Here is a 14177-nt window from a genome sequence, read left to right as displayed (position 1 = left end):
AAAATGAGAGGGAGCGATGATATATACGTATTTTTTTTTTCAGAAACATCTATGGAACTAATGGCTAAAAATTTTAAAAAAAAACACACAAGCATTCATATAGTGTGTTAGAAGCAAAATCACACACTTCCTTATAAGATAATGTTATCACACACATAATTAATTAATTATGATAAGTTCATTGCGAAAGCAAAACGTAAACTGACCAGTTAAGGCAGAATAGCTTGAATGTGCCGTTCCTTTTTGTTGGTACGTCCCTGATTTTCTAGCCTTCAAGCTGCAGGAAGATGAAACATGTTTGAATATAGAGAGCATATAAACATTGACAGATAAACATCTCTCCATTAGCTTTCCTGTCAATGCCAAGTAGTTAGCGTTAAATAAATTGAGACCGTGAAGGCAGAATATTAGTATTGATTTCATTTTACTCCCATGTGCTCAAACTTATTCATATGGAATTAGTAGGGGAACCTAGATTCAATCAACCTAATTACCGATTTGTGTATTACAATTTATACACAAGGATATTTGGTACAATTCACTGCCTTTTTGACATGGAAATCAGAATAAAATGATAATGGGAAAATTAGAAAGAAAAGGAGAGAGCTAAACCTAGGGCCTACCTTGATTGAATAATTGATTGGTACGGCTTCTTCCTTGGGGATGGCAGGCCGAGGCTGATCGCTAGAGGCGAGGTGTATGTGCAGCGTAGAGCCGCAGGCGGCGGCGCGGCGGTTTCGGCTCGTCAAGGCCTCACGCGAGCACAGGCGACGATCACATCTGAGACTCCCGAAGACCTACTCCAGTACGTTTCTAGCGAAATCACCTGATCGTTCTGGATGGGCCCCTGGGCTAATAACCTATCTAATTTTCATATACGGGCTTTAAACATACAGCATGAAAAAAAAGGGAAGTGAGGGCAAATACCTTGGGATGAGTGGGGGCAGCGTTGTATATTCTGGGTCTGGTACACGTAAGCTAAAAAAAACGAGTGGGGCATTCGCCCCTGGGTCCCCTCCTCGCCGCCGCCTGGTTGCGCTGACGGGCGAAGCCCAACGGCGTGGGCGGCGGTGGGGCTTTTCCTCCTCGCGCTAGGGGGCGGCCGGCGGTGGACGACAACGGCGAGTGGTGGTCTCACGCTGGCGAGGGGTGTGGCGGCGCACGGTGGGCGCAGGCGGCGGGGTCGTGGGTGCTCGCTTCGTAGTGCGGGCACACTCGCGTTCGTGGAGGTGGTACCGGCCTGGTCTGGGCTCCTTCAGATCTGGGCGCTCTGGCGGCCGTGGACGGTGTGTGGTGCCTCGCCGGCGGGTCTCGTTGGGGATGGGCTGGTGGCAGCATGCTGGAGGTCCGGGTGGTGGCGCGCGGGATGGCCACGGCCAGTTCCGGCCGGATCTGACACGGGCGGTTCGTCGTGCTGTGCGGGCTGCGTGCGGCTTGGCTCATGGGCTCTTCCCTTTTGCTGCTAGGCAGGGGCAGCGGCGCCATGGTGGCGGTGGTGGTGGAGCGAGCGTGCCGACCAGATCTTCCCTTTTTTTGGCCGGCGGCGCGGGTTGTGGCACTGGCCCGGCGTGGTTGTTGCTCCAGCCGTGGGTGGCGGCAGCGACATGCTCTGTCCTCTGCGTGGGGGCTTCCTTTCACCGCGCCGGCATCACGACAGCTTGGCGAGTCAGCTGCGACGGCGGCTAGATTTCTGGCATCGGCTCGTTTGTAGGTGGTCCGGATCGACCTTCGATACCTCACTTCTGCATCCGGCACTATCTTCGTCGATGGGTTGGCCCTACTCCAGCTGTGGTCCATCACTCGTCTCGCATCCGGCTACAGGACCGAGCTTACCTCGCACCCGGCTACAGAACCGAGCTTGTCTCGCGTCCGGCAGCAGGACTATGCTCGTCTCGCACCCAACGACAGGATCGAGCTCGTCTTGCGCCCAACGACAGGACCGAGCTCGTCTTGCGCCCGGTGCCGCAGGACAGGTCGATGGAGGCCAGTGTTGGCCGGTCTATTGGGTCTCGGCACTTGAGGCCGCCCAGGGGTGCACAAGGCGGGTCCTTTCCACTCGTATCTTTGGTTGGGGTAGCGACGGGTCTCGGGTGAGGTGGTGTCAAGGTCTTGGATGCCGGGGTGACGGCCCTGGTGGTGGTTCCGCAATGTTCATGGGTAGAGCTCGTGGCTTGGTGCTGCCCGGTTGCCACGGCCGTGTGAGTGGTGGCCGGGGTGAAAACCCACTCTATCTTCGGACGGACCGACGACGCTCTATCTTCTTGAAGGCATCGTCGCGACTCTCATTGCTCGTCATATTGCTCCAGGGGAAAACTGTGATCTTTAGATCGGGCGGCAGCGGCGCTCCAGTGTCGTCCCTTTTCTGAAGGCGCCGCCCTAGTGCCACGGTTCGTCATATGCGGCTTCACTTCTTCGCGGTCGCGTGTTCATGGCTGTAGTCCTCGGCTACTCTTATAGTGCGAGGGATGGTGTTGTTACGCTCAGCGTCTATATATCATGTCTTGGATGTGTGTGCACGTGTGTTTTGAGGGCATACGTTTGTACTAGGTGCTGTTGATCGTTGCTTTATATATATAACGGAGCGAAAACAAAAGTTGTATAAGATTGATACTTCTATAAGATGTGTGATACAAGAAATGTTTATAATGCCTCGTGTATAAAACTATAAATAGTCCAAATCAATGAGAATCAATCACCTTTAGTTTTTGCTAATCACAGTATGCATTGGAGCCCACGGTTTGACATATGCGACTTCACTTTTTCACGATGGCGTGTTCACGGCTGTAGTCCTCGGGCGCTCTTGTAGTGTGAGGAATGATGTTGCTACGCTCAGCGTCTATGTATCATGTCTTGGATGTGTGTGGGCGTGTGTTTTGAGGGCGTGTGTTTGCACTAGGTGTTGTTGATTGTTGCTTTATATATAAAATGGAGCGAAAGCAAAAGTTGTACGAGATTGATACTTCCATAAGATGTGTGATCCAAGGAATGTTTATAATACCTCGTGTATAAAACTATAAATAGTCTAAATCAATGAGAATCAATCCCCTTTAGTTTTTGCTAATCACAATATGCATTAGAGCCCATAGATTGGAATTCACTTCTTTACGGTGGCGTATTCACGGTTGTAGTCCTCGCATGCTCTTATAGCGTGAGGGATGATGTTGTTGCATTCAGCGTCTATGTATCATGTCTTGGATGTGTGTGCGCGTGTGTTTTGAGGGTGTGCATTTGTATTGGGTGTTGTTGATCGTTGTTTATATATAAAATGGAGCAAAAGCAGAAGTTGTACAGGATTGATACTTCAGTAAGACGTGTGATCCGAGGAATATTTATAATGCCTCATGTATAAAACTATAAATAGTCCAAATCAATGAGAGGTGTTGATCGTTGCTTTAATATAAAACGAAGCCAAAGCAAAAATTGTACAAGATTGATACTTCCATAAGATGTGTGATCCAAGGAATGTTTATAATACCTCGTGTATAAAACTATAAATAGTCTAAATCAATGAGAATCAATCCCTTTAGTTTTTGCTAATCACAATATGCATTAGAGCCCATAGATAGATTGGACTTCACTTCTTTACGGTGGCGTATTCACGATTGTAGTCCTCGCATGCTCTTATAGCGTGAGGGATGATGTTGTTGTATTCAGCGTCTATGTATCATGTCTTGGATGTGTGTGCGCGTGTGTTTTGAGGATGTGCATTTGTATTGGGTGTTGTTGATCGTTGTTTTATATATAAAATGGAGCGAAAGCAGAAGTTGTACAGGATTGATACTTCAGTAAGACGTGTGATCCGAGGAATATTTATAATGTCTCATGTATAAAACTATAAATAGTCCAAATCAATGAGTGGTGTTGATCGTTGCTTTAATATAAAACGAAGCCAAAGCAAAAATTGTACAAAATTGATACTTCTATAAGATGTGTGATCCAAGCAATGTTTATAATGCCTCATGTATAAAACTATAAATAGTCCAAATCAATGAGAATCAATCACTTTATAGTTTTTGCTAATCACGGTATGCAGACACTCTTGGGTATTTTCTTGAGTGTTATTTGTAATGTGCCTTACCCTTTTTTTGCGGCAGAAAAAAAGGACGCCGACCGTGGGGATCGAACCCACGGCCACGTGGTTAAAAGCCACGCGCTCTACCACTGAGCTAGGTCGGCCTTCGGGTGAAAATTCTGGATTAAAGCCTCATAGCTTTTTGTTTCCATATAGTTCAAGGAATGTGACGATGATGGAAGGCCTGAGGGTCGGTGTTCGGGTCAGCCTCCGCCTCTTTGGTGATGACGATGATGTATTTCTTACGATTGGGAGGAGGAGAAGGTGCAGCTCAACCCCTCCGCTGGCGGCGATGGCAGTGTGCACCTGTGGCAGATGCAGCGGTATAATGTTACGGTGCCCATCAATCCACAGCCATTTCTTACGATTAAGGTGAGCTTGAAGGTGACTAGTCCGAGCAACGATGGGGCTACCATCGCCTTCGAAGGCGATGTCGAGTTCCCTCTTGACATGGCCCAACGTGTTTGGGCAATCCGCACAGAGCACGGTGAAGTTCAAGCCTGTATCTCGTTCAAGTCCGTATCTGCTAGAAATAAGAGTAAAAAATTGTCTTCCTTTGCGAGCTTTGCTTTGTTTAACAGGCTCTCTTTACGGTTATTGTTAACTGATGGGAGCTTTCTAGTATGTGGAAGTCATTATCACAATATAAAACAAAAAAGTTATCACTGATTTGTTTGCCAAAAAAGAAATGTGTTTAGCCTACTCAGTTTTAGAAATCCTACAAATCGAAGGAGGCCCTCGTGCGCTTCATTCTCTATGTGTACTGACACTGAATTTTCAGCGTTTTCCAACTATTATTGTGGAATCGTTCATTTCTGAAGAACAGCCAACTCTGCGTTCAACTAGAATACCAATCATTTGCTCGTCATCATACACCAGGCCTGGACATTTATCTGATGCGGTTAACACACCACATTTTCAGCTGCCTGGATATCAGCAACACTGAAGATGCAGGCATTGTTTTTCTTGAGGGCAAATGAGTTCTGCTAGGCCATAGGTTTTCACCTGCTTTTTTTGGCGGTGGTGTGTACTATAGCATACTGCCTCACACGGAAATAAACACTAACAGTTGAATTGTAACATGTAACGATGAACAAAATAGGTGTTGATCTTTTTTCGCGGAAGAAAATAGCTTTCGATATGCTCAGCTGATGATTTTCATGCCGTTCTGTACTGTGATGTCTATTTCCCTGTCAGGCACAATTTCTTGTGTGTTCTACCATTGAACTTCTGAAAGTTTGTCCATTACTTGGAAAGCTTATCATTGGTTCATTCTTGTGCTTGGGTAGAGTTGCTGTTGACATTTATCTGATAGGGTGAAGACGCCAAAACGGACTTCGCAAAGCGGATTAAGAATCATTAACTTCTGAAGGAACACGAATTCCCTTCCAAAGATGACAAATTTTTTGATCGAAGATCCTGCTACATGGACTGAGGAGGAGTGGAGGCGAGGATCATGTCGGGGACGGTCTCGAGCAGGTAGGTGAAGAGCCCGCCGAGCAGGAAGAGGAAGACGAAGGCGAGCCCGATCTTGGCCAGGTACACGGAGGCGCCCTTCTTCCTCAGCAGTTCCCTCTCGCGAGCCCCCTTCCCCTCGTCTCCGGGCGGTGGCGCGTGATGATGCGCGCCCGGCGCGTCCTGCTCGGTGACGGTCTGGAGCCGCCAGCCGCGGCCGTAGTCGGCGAGGGGCGCGGTGGGGCCGAAGCACACGGGCTCCTCCCCCTCCTTGGCCGCCTCCACGTGCAGCGCCGCCGGGGCGCCGGGGGCCAGCTTGCGGTTCACCGCGTGCAGCGCGTACCCGGCGGTCGTCCCCGCCGCGAACCGCCGCACCTCGCCGGAGCTCCTGCAGGTCACCTCCAAGAACTGCAGACCAATAATCGCTCAGAGAATTCTACAGTATTCAGACAGATATAATTGGATGCTTGTGCTCTGAGCGGTTTACCGGCGGGGGAGGTGGGTTGCCGGCGCCGTCCTTGTGCACCGTCTCGTCAGCTCGCCGCTCCGTCGCCGGCTCGTCGGGTCCCGGCGGCTTGCTGGCCTCCGGATTCGCCATGGCCGCGGGTGTGCAGGAGCAGAGGAAAGCAGGTAGTGGTTGACTTGTAAATTCACGTGGGTAGGTTGTTTATACGTTCGGATCGGGCCGAGCAAGGCCCAGACTAAAACCGGGCCTGACAGGATCCACTGGGCTTGCATTTGGATCCCACCTGCTGCAAGGGCCGTACAGGCCCAGCTCGCGTGCGGTTACGACCCGCACGGGCCGGCGGCCGCAGCGGCGTTCGTTTGTCCCGATCGCGCGCGCTGCTCCTACGTGTCGTGTCAGAGTGAGCCAGTGACCGGCGTCGCTCCCCTCCCCGCCGGCAGCGATGGGCAAGGGCGGCGGCTGCGTGTTCAGCAAGGGCCAGCGCCTCCCGCTCCCCCCGCACCGCCGCGACCGCACATTCATCCCGGCCCCTGCCACCACCGCATCGGAGCCGACCCCGGCCACCACCGCGCCAGAGCCGACCCCGGCCACCGCCGCGCCGGCGCCACGCCAGGTCCGTATCTACGTCGTCTTCTACTCCATGTACGGGCAGGTGCGGCGCCTGGCGCGGGCGGTGCAGCGCGGGGTGGGGTCCGTCCCGGGCGCGCTGGGGATCCTGCTGCGCGTGCCGGAGACCCTGCCGCGCGCCGTGCTGGCCAGGATGGGCGCGCTGGAGGCCGCCGCGGAGATGGACGCGGAGGGGATCCCCGTGGCGGACCCCGGCGGGCTCCCCGACGCCGACGGGTTCCTCTTCGGCTTCCCCGCGCGGTACGGCGCCATGGCCGCGCAGATGCAGGCCTTCTTCGACTCCACCGCGCCGCTCTGCCGCGGCCAGCGCCTCGCCGGCAAGCCCGCCGGCTTCTTCGTCAGCACCGGCACCCAGTGCGGAGGCCAGGAGACCACCGCGTAAGCCTTTCTTTCAGGCCACCGCCGCCAGATCGCGTGGTTTCGCCTCCGGCCAGCCGTAACCGTGTTCGTCCGTTCGTGTCTCCTCTGTCTGCAGGTGGACGGCGATCACGCAGCTGGCGCACCACGGCATGCTGTTCGTGCCCATCGGGTACACCTTCAGAGAGGGGATGTTCGAGATGGAAGAGCTCCGCGGGGGCTCGCCGTACGGCGGCGGGGTGTTTGCCGGCGACGGCTCCAGGCCGCCCAGCGAGCTGGAGCTGGCCCTCGCCGAGCACCACGGCAGGTACATGGCCACGCTGGTCAAGAGGATGGTGCACGGCGCCGATGCCTGATTCATCATCTAATAGAGATTCTACTTACAATCCTTTTGCCCTGTCGATGCTGCGCTGGGCACCATCGTTTTGTAGATAAACAGCATTGCCATTTAGCCTAGCCCCAGAATTCAGTTACAGATTACTCTGCAAACGCATGGAGTGTGTTGAATTTTCGTTAGACATCCCTGGGCGTAGCCATTATATGCACAGTTCAAATTACCCAAAACACAATAAACACCTTATATTATTCAATTTATTAAGCAAATCAATCTGTTTAGGGGACGTGGTTATTGCACATCGAAGTGACTCAATCAAGCATAAAAAAATACCCAAAAAATACCCACACAGATCACCGTGTAAGACATAGGACTCGGATGTGGAATACTTACCGCGCATGTGCTTGGCAAAACTGACAGTAAAAAGTATCTCAGGCCTGCCGGAAGACAGCCTCACAAGTCACAACCCACAGCGCCTTTCACGTGGTTCACGCATAAAAACAAAGCTACTCCCTCACAAATGATCCGCCGCCGTTCACTCCTAAACAACTTCAAAAAAAATTGCAGATTCTGATAGTACAAAAGAATATGTCCCTGAAAAAGGTCAGGGGCCGCATCAACCCCAACAAATCTAATCCTGTTCGACCAACCTCATACAACACATGTCTGGCCTACTACTCTTTTTCGCATGGGTGGATATCCTAACACATCACAAACCTAACGAGCACTCATGGAGCAATCTTAACCCAAAACCGACTCTTGTAGACCGAATGGCACCTCACTTCTTAGAAGGCGTACCATTTGCAATCTTTTGCTTGGAACCTGCTTGGGGATCCTTCGCTGTCTTGGATGAAGAAGCGCCATCTATGGCGATGTTCCCCAGCTCCGCAGCCATTGCATCTCTTTCATCATCTTTCTCTTTGCCTTTGTTCTCTGGAGCGCCATCAACTGGATTCTCAGCCGTGTCCGCCAGCGCTCTGGGCTGCCGTCGAAGGGGTCCAGCATCAAACCATGGGTGCTGAAGCAACTGAGCAGCTGTCGGACGCTTCTCGGGAACAAAATCAAGTATCGGGACGAGAAAGTCTGACATGGCAATGGCATCTATGTCGCTGAATTCATACTTCTCAACAAGCACCTTGCTGAGAGGCCAGAACCGCAAGCGACGGATGTGCCTCAAGTCCCCGTAACGATTGAAGTAGTCACGTGAATATCGGCCACCCAAGGCAATCTACAAAATGGAAATTCAATTTAGGATCTATCACAAAACTACGAACAATTATAGCATTTGCTTAAAAAGGAAAATGCAAACACCCTTACCTTTCGAGGCATCATTCCAAGTAGCTCCATCATCAGCGCAAGGTGATCCTGCTTCAAGTGGGAATTGCTCAGATTGAACTCCAAAAAGAGAGTAAGAGTAGACGATTTGATTAAAAAATAGCATGTCTTAGTCTACGCCTACTTATAATTTGTATCGTGTTTCCAACTAATTTTCATGGTCGACAATCATAAAGAGATTACTCAGAATACTTTTTCAAAGAGATCTTCACAAATGAGATTCCAAAGAGTTTGAGTAATATATATGTAGTGGAACTCAGCAGTTGAGTGCAGAATATGCAGCAGTCAATCGACTAGAACAAACAGCATAAAGGATTTAGTTTAAGCTCAACTCAAACAAATATAGTTTTCATCTTCTAGCTGTCCATATAATAGTACAATACACAAAGAAGCCAAACTGACTTTATTAAACATGTTGAAAATACCTTTAGCTTATCATGGTTAAATACCAAGATCCCAGTTCAGCCCACGGTGTGTAAAGTTAGCACAAATTCAAGAGGCGGTAGTATTTCACATAATTGTTTCCAGAAATTGCAAGGAAGAGCGAACGGTGACTATTTCATAATTAAAATGACAGCTTCATAACCAGATGGCTACTGACAGTTTGACACCATAGCATTGTCTGCTATTTAGTTCATTATATTTTCATAAAGTGCAGCTGGAATAAATGGATGTCTTAAAAAACTAAGAAACCAAAATTACTAAGTAAAAAAAACTGGGCCATGACTTGTGCTGTGCAGTCCCAGTAGCAACCAAACTGCATATACGTCTTTCAAGCCCAAGCCCAGCTATCATTAAAAGATTGGTGATGTTACGCTTAACTAAAACCAGAAGAGATATATAATAGCATGACAATAACAATGCAAGTTTAACTGTAATTATTAAATTTTTGCAACAAAAAAGAACCTGCTACAAGAGGCTCAGTTTTCAAATAACTTGGAGAAGTAAATGAAGGGTATGGAAGAAAAACTACAGTGCTGGAATGTAGGTATCAGAGAGTCAGCTGTTGATCGCGATGACTACCTTTCTTAAGTTAAAATGGGGAATATCATTTAACAGGTGATAAACAGGGTAAAAATCCATAATGTTGAAAGTATGTTCTCAGTCGAAATCAAAGTGAGGAAATGAACAGAAATACCTCATCCCTGTCAAAGTTATCTCCACTATGCGGATCAAAGAGCACATCTCCTGAGGCAAGTTCAAAGCATATGCATGCAAAGGACCACAGGTCGGCAGATGTAGAGTACTTGGAGCCCAGAAGGACCTCGGGACATCTGTATTGCCTTGTCTGGATATCACTTGTGAACTGCTTGTACGTCCAACATGCATTTCCAAAGTCCACCAGCTTGCAGCTTAGTTCAGCTTCCATCGCCATTCTCTTCCTAGTCCCTTTGCTGCCCCGCCTAGGCCCCCCTCCTCTCTTCCTGTCCCCATCCTCGCTAGGACTGCCCTCATTTGCTGTACTCAGATCTCCCTTGTCATCTGATTCATCCGTGTCAGCGGATGCCACTGCCCCATTGCCTTCTGAAGTTGAAGCAGCTACACGTTTGGCTTTCTTCCGGATCTTCTTCTTTTGGTTCCTGGTGAGGCCACTACTTACTGATGGTGCAGCAGGTGCCCTTGGAGGTGGCTCGATGGCCCTTGCAGCAGGGGGCACCAGTGGCACACCTGACTTCCGGGGATCCTTCGAGGGGTCAATGGTGGACACGAGCAATATATTCTCAGGCTTCAGGTCAGTGTGGATAATGGAAAGCTCGCGGTGGAGGTAGTCAAGGCCAATGAGCACATGCCGGCATATCTCCTTAACCATTGGAAGCGGAATACCACGATAGTCAGTGTACTTGATCAGGGTGAGCAAGTTATCACCAAGAAACTCAAACACCATGCAGACATGGCTCCCATTGGGGCCCGAGTGCTTGAAGTGGTCAAGAAGCTTCACAACACAGCGGGAGTCTTCAGGGTCGCCATCGGCAATCTGCCTCAAGATCTTGATCTCATCCATGGCAGCCTCCGTGTAGTGCTGTGCACTCTTCTGCACCTTGAGGGCCACATACCTCTGCACACATAACCAACAGATTCAGAAACACTGGACAGCAGCAGCCTGAACCGAGAGGAGTAAACTCGCGCAGGGTGATAGGATTGAGGGATAGAACAGTAATAATGATAAATGGAGTTAGCATTCCTGCATATGCTCTGAGGCAAAAGAGCGAACAGTTGGTGGGCAGGCAAACCGCTGCATCCAGATCGATATTTTTCTTCCTAAATATCTTTGCGAATCCTACGGAGTGATCCAAACAGGGGATATCGAGGCGAAGGGGGTGGTCAGCACGTACGGAGTGGGCGGTGTCCCAGGCGAGCCAGACGGTGGAGAAGTGGCCCCAGCCGAGCTTGGACTGCACGACGTAGGCGCCCTGCTTGAAGGTGTCGCCGGGGCGGACGGCGTGGTAGCCGCCGCGGCGGTAGTCCTCCGTGCCCTCGTCCTCGGAGGTGTAGACGCTGCTGTCCCCGTCCCCGTCGGCGGCGGCCGCCGCCTCCGCCTCCTCCTCCGCGCGGCGCCGGCTCCCCGCCTCCTCCGCCCTGCGGCTCGCCGCCGGAGCCTCGGCCATCGCGGGCGAGGGCCGGATCTGGGCGCCGGGAGAGAGAGAGAGAGGCGGTGGCGCGCGGGGATTAGGGTTTCAGTCCCTTTTGCCGCGCCGCTTTCTGGTGGGGAGGCGGTGGCGCTCGTCCGTCTCGCTCCGCTGCTGGGCTGCCTCCCCTCCCCTACGACTGGACCGCCGTTTTATTATTTTTCTGCGGGTGCGGGGACGACCCGATTAACCCACTAATTATTATTTACCTAAAAGAATACGGCTAATTAATCCTTGACGTATTGTTTAATTATATGTATTTGAGAGGACAGACTAACTAATCTGTGGCCCCATGGATTTTTTGGAGAAACACACGCCGGGTACCTTCGTGAAATTGAGCTGATAAATAGTAAGACCGATAATGACATCATAGGCATCTTGCTAGACTGACAGAATATTTCACCTTTATGAAATAGACACATGTGTCAAATTTGAACGTGATCTCTGATGAACTGGGAGGACTAGGGGTATAATCCTCCAACCCTTTAATTTCTTTGGGTGAGAGATCGAACCTCCACTTGTTAATGGTTTCTGCTTTCTCCCTAGGGAAAGAGGATACGATACTTTTTGACACATGTGGTCGCCCATGACTGTGGTTTCTGCTTTCTCCCTAGGGATACGATACTTTCTCCCTAGGGGAGCGGAATAGACGCATTTTTCGAAGGGCGACTGTGGTCGCCCACGAGCTATGGCAACAAATCTCGATGGAGATTGAGCTCTGGATGCGCTCTCCAGTGCAAAAGGATTGTCCGCCATATGGTGATTGTCCGTCCAGACAGCTAGCAACGTTTTCAATGGAGGTTGGGCTCTGGACCCTAACAAGGCAGTGGCGGAGCTTCAAACCCATTGTTGGGCGGGCTGGGCCGGCCAAACAGAGGGAAAACATCTTGTGGGTTGGTGTTCCAAGGCCCAGAAGTAAAAAAACAGTGTATAAATTGCAGAAATCTGGGTGGGCCACGGCCCATTCGGCCTTGCCGTGGCTCCGCCAGTGTAACCAGGATCCCTTAGGTCGTTCCTAGTTGCACCGGCGTTGTATGTGTATATTTGTGTGGTTTGATGGTCGCCCGACCTAAGCCATGGTGTGGGTCTCGTCAGTAATCATGGTCTCACGATGGCGCATTCTTTGTACGTTCTTTTTTGTTTTCCTTCTAATGCGACTTGCCCACCTTCCCCTCTCCTGGCCCATGCATAATAGGGTTGTCCGATCAGAACGATGAGACTAGGGACCACCTCACCGTTGGGTGTGTTTTCTCCGTAAGGTATGACATGTCATTCTCTCCCTGCGGCTTGAGACACATGGTTCCATTGCCGGACTCCACACCATCGATTGGTGGCCGGAGTCTCGTGCACGAATCCCAAAGTCGCAACACAGAGGATTTGATTCCGCCGCGCTTCTTACGGTATCGATGCTTTGTAAGGAGCGGATAGGCGCATTTTTCAAAGGTCGATGGGGTCGCCCACGAGCTATGGCGACAAATCTCGGTGGAGATCGAGCTCTAGATGTGCTCTCCAGTGCAAAATGATTGTCCGCCATAGGGTGATTGTCCATCCAGACAGCTAGCAACGTTCTCAATGGAGGTTGGGCTCTCGACCCTAACTGGGATCCCTTAGGTCGTTGCTAGCTGCCGGTGTTGTCTGTGTATATTTGTGCGGTTTGATGGTCGGTCGACATAAGCCATCGTGTGGGTCTTGTCAGTACCCGCAGTCTTGCGACGGCACATTCTTTATACATTCTCTTTTCTTCTCCTTCTAATGCATCGGCACACAAAGCTTTTGCGTGTTCGAAAAAAAACTTATTATTCATGTATCCAAATTAACACATAACAGTGACATGAATTATATCTTCCATTCAACGAGTTTCATTTTTGGACGTATTTAAATTCCGTCATAATCGAACAAATAGCCAACCGATTAAGTTGTACTTATCCGGCAACATTGTATTCTTGCCAACTTGTGTTCGGTCAAAAAATCAGTACCCCGGTAATGAAAGTGGAAATGTCGCTGTCCAATTGACCGTATTCGATCCGCGACCTGTGAGCGTGCCATGGCAGGAAGGCGAGGCAAGCTGGGCCAGTGGCACTGTCGCGAAGGTAGCAGCTGTGTCCGCTGAAATAAGTGTCGTGATGATGAGGTGTGGTGCACCGGCTCCACTTGTAATTTATGATCCATCGATGCACTGCCAGCGAGAAAAAGGGAAACAAAATAAAAACAGTGCGCGTGTAGTGTAAGGGCATCTCCTCTAAGATGTCTGCATTACGTTCGGACCGAGCTATTTGGACATAGTTTGTCTCTTTAATATAGATCCGTATTTGTCCGTCGATGTGTCCGTTTGTTTGAGTTTCTGCAAACCGGACGCAAACTGGTGGAGATTTGCAGGCATCCGGACCACCGTTCGTTCACTCAAACCCTCCTTCGCGGACCACTTTCCTCCCTGCTCCCTCCTTCTCTGCATCCACATCCTCCTTGTCGGACGCCGCTGCTCTAGGCCGGTCCTGAGATTTTGAGGGCCTGATGTGAAATTATAACCTAGGGCCTTCTTAACATAAACATCAAAATTGTTTTCTAATTCTGCAGAAAATTGTTTTTGAATTTTTTTGGACCATCTACAATTGATTTATACTCCATGTACTACATTTCTTTACATCATTAGCATTGTCCTCTTTGTTTTTACTTTTTTGTGGCCATTTTTTTTTACTTTAATGCAGGTGCTTGAATTGATCCTCATTAATTCAAAACAATTAATTGTATACTCTGCCCTAATAGTCAGCCTTGAAAAGCAAAAATTGTTTTTGGAGGCCGAGCTTCATGGAGGCCTCCAAATGTAAAATTCAAAATTCAAGAAAATTCATATTTTTACATTTCAAAAAATTCTGACAAAAATACATATATAGGTGAAGGCATAAT

At 49.9% G+C, this 14177-nt stretch overlaps 4 protein-coding genes and 1 non-coding gene across 6 annotated transcripts in view; 1 reads left to right on the top strand and 4 right to left on the bottom strand.

Annotated features, from left to right (window-relative positions):
* The window catches only part of LOC123107829 (B3 domain-containing protein Os11g0197600-like), a 28182-nt gene extending 27350 nt beyond the window's left edge, over positions 1-832 (bottom strand). Inside the window, exons 1-2 of the mRNA XM_044529735.1 lie at positions 624-832; positions 207-277 (exon numbers count right to left, since the gene is read on the bottom strand). The gene's annotated coding sequence lies outside the window, so the exon portion shown is untranslated. The remainder of the gene's footprint in view (positions 1-206; positions 278-623) is intronic.
* Positions 833-4104: 3272 nt separating this feature from the next.
* On the bottom strand, positions 4105-4176 carry TRNAK-UUU (transfer RNA lysine (anticodon UUU)). The gene has a single exon. It is a non-coding gene; the product is annotated as a tRNA-Lys (tRNA).
* Positions 4177-5375: 1199 nt separating this feature from the next.
* On the bottom strand, positions 5376-6176 carry LOC123105021 (uncharacterized). The gene is made up of 2 exons (XM_044526980.1): positions 6015-6176; positions 5376-5935 (listed from the first exon to the last, which is right to left on the bottom strand). Exons 1-2 carry the CDS (start codon positions 6123-6125, stop codon positions 5495-5497), a joined length of 552 nt encoding a protein of 183 aa, XP_044382915.1. The 5' UTR covers positions 6126-6176; the 3' UTR covers positions 5376-5494.
* An 86-nt stretch (positions 6177-6262) lies between these two features.
* On the top strand, positions 6263-7450 carry LOC123105020 (probable NAD(P)H dehydrogenase (quinone) FQR1-like 1). The gene is made up of 2 exons (XM_044526978.1): positions 6263-6998; positions 7096-7450. The coding sequence occupies exons 1-2, from the start codon at positions 6436-6438 to the stop codon at positions 7331-7333; spliced, it is 801 nt and encodes a 266-aa protein (XP_044382913.1). The 5' UTR covers positions 6263-6435; the 3' UTR covers positions 7334-7450.
* A 371-nt stretch (positions 7451-7821) lies between these two features.
* LOC123105019 (serine/threonine-protein kinase SRPK) lies at positions 7822-11408 on the bottom strand. Of its 2 annotated transcripts, none has more exons than XM_044526976.1 (4): positions 10980-11408; positions 9785-10702; positions 8629-8679; positions 7822-8539 (listed from the first exon to the last, which is right to left on the bottom strand). In XM_044526976.1, exons 1-4 carry the CDS (start codon positions 11250-11252, stop codon positions 8090-8092), a joined length of 1692 nt encoding a protein of 563 aa, XP_044382911.1. In that variant the 5' UTR covers positions 11253-11408; the 3' UTR covers positions 7822-8089. The 2 variants fall into 2 exon arrangements, with proteins under 2 accessions (XP_044382911.1, XP_044382912.1); XM_044526977.1 differs by having other exon boundaries at positions 8629-8676; positions 10980-11405.
* Between the last annotated feature and the right edge of the window lie 2769 nt (positions 11409-14177).

This window comes from Triticum aestivum, chromosome 5A, assembly GCF_018294505.1.
Source record: "Triticum aestivum cultivar Chinese Spring chromosome 5A, IWGSC CS RefSeq v2.1, whole genome shotgun sequence".
NCBI lineage: Eukaryota > Viridiplantae > Streptophyta > Magnoliopsida > Poales > Poaceae > Triticum > Triticum aestivum.
The sequence above is the reverse complement of the archived record's forward strand: the minus strand, read 5'-3'. Positions and strand labels throughout refer to the sequence as shown.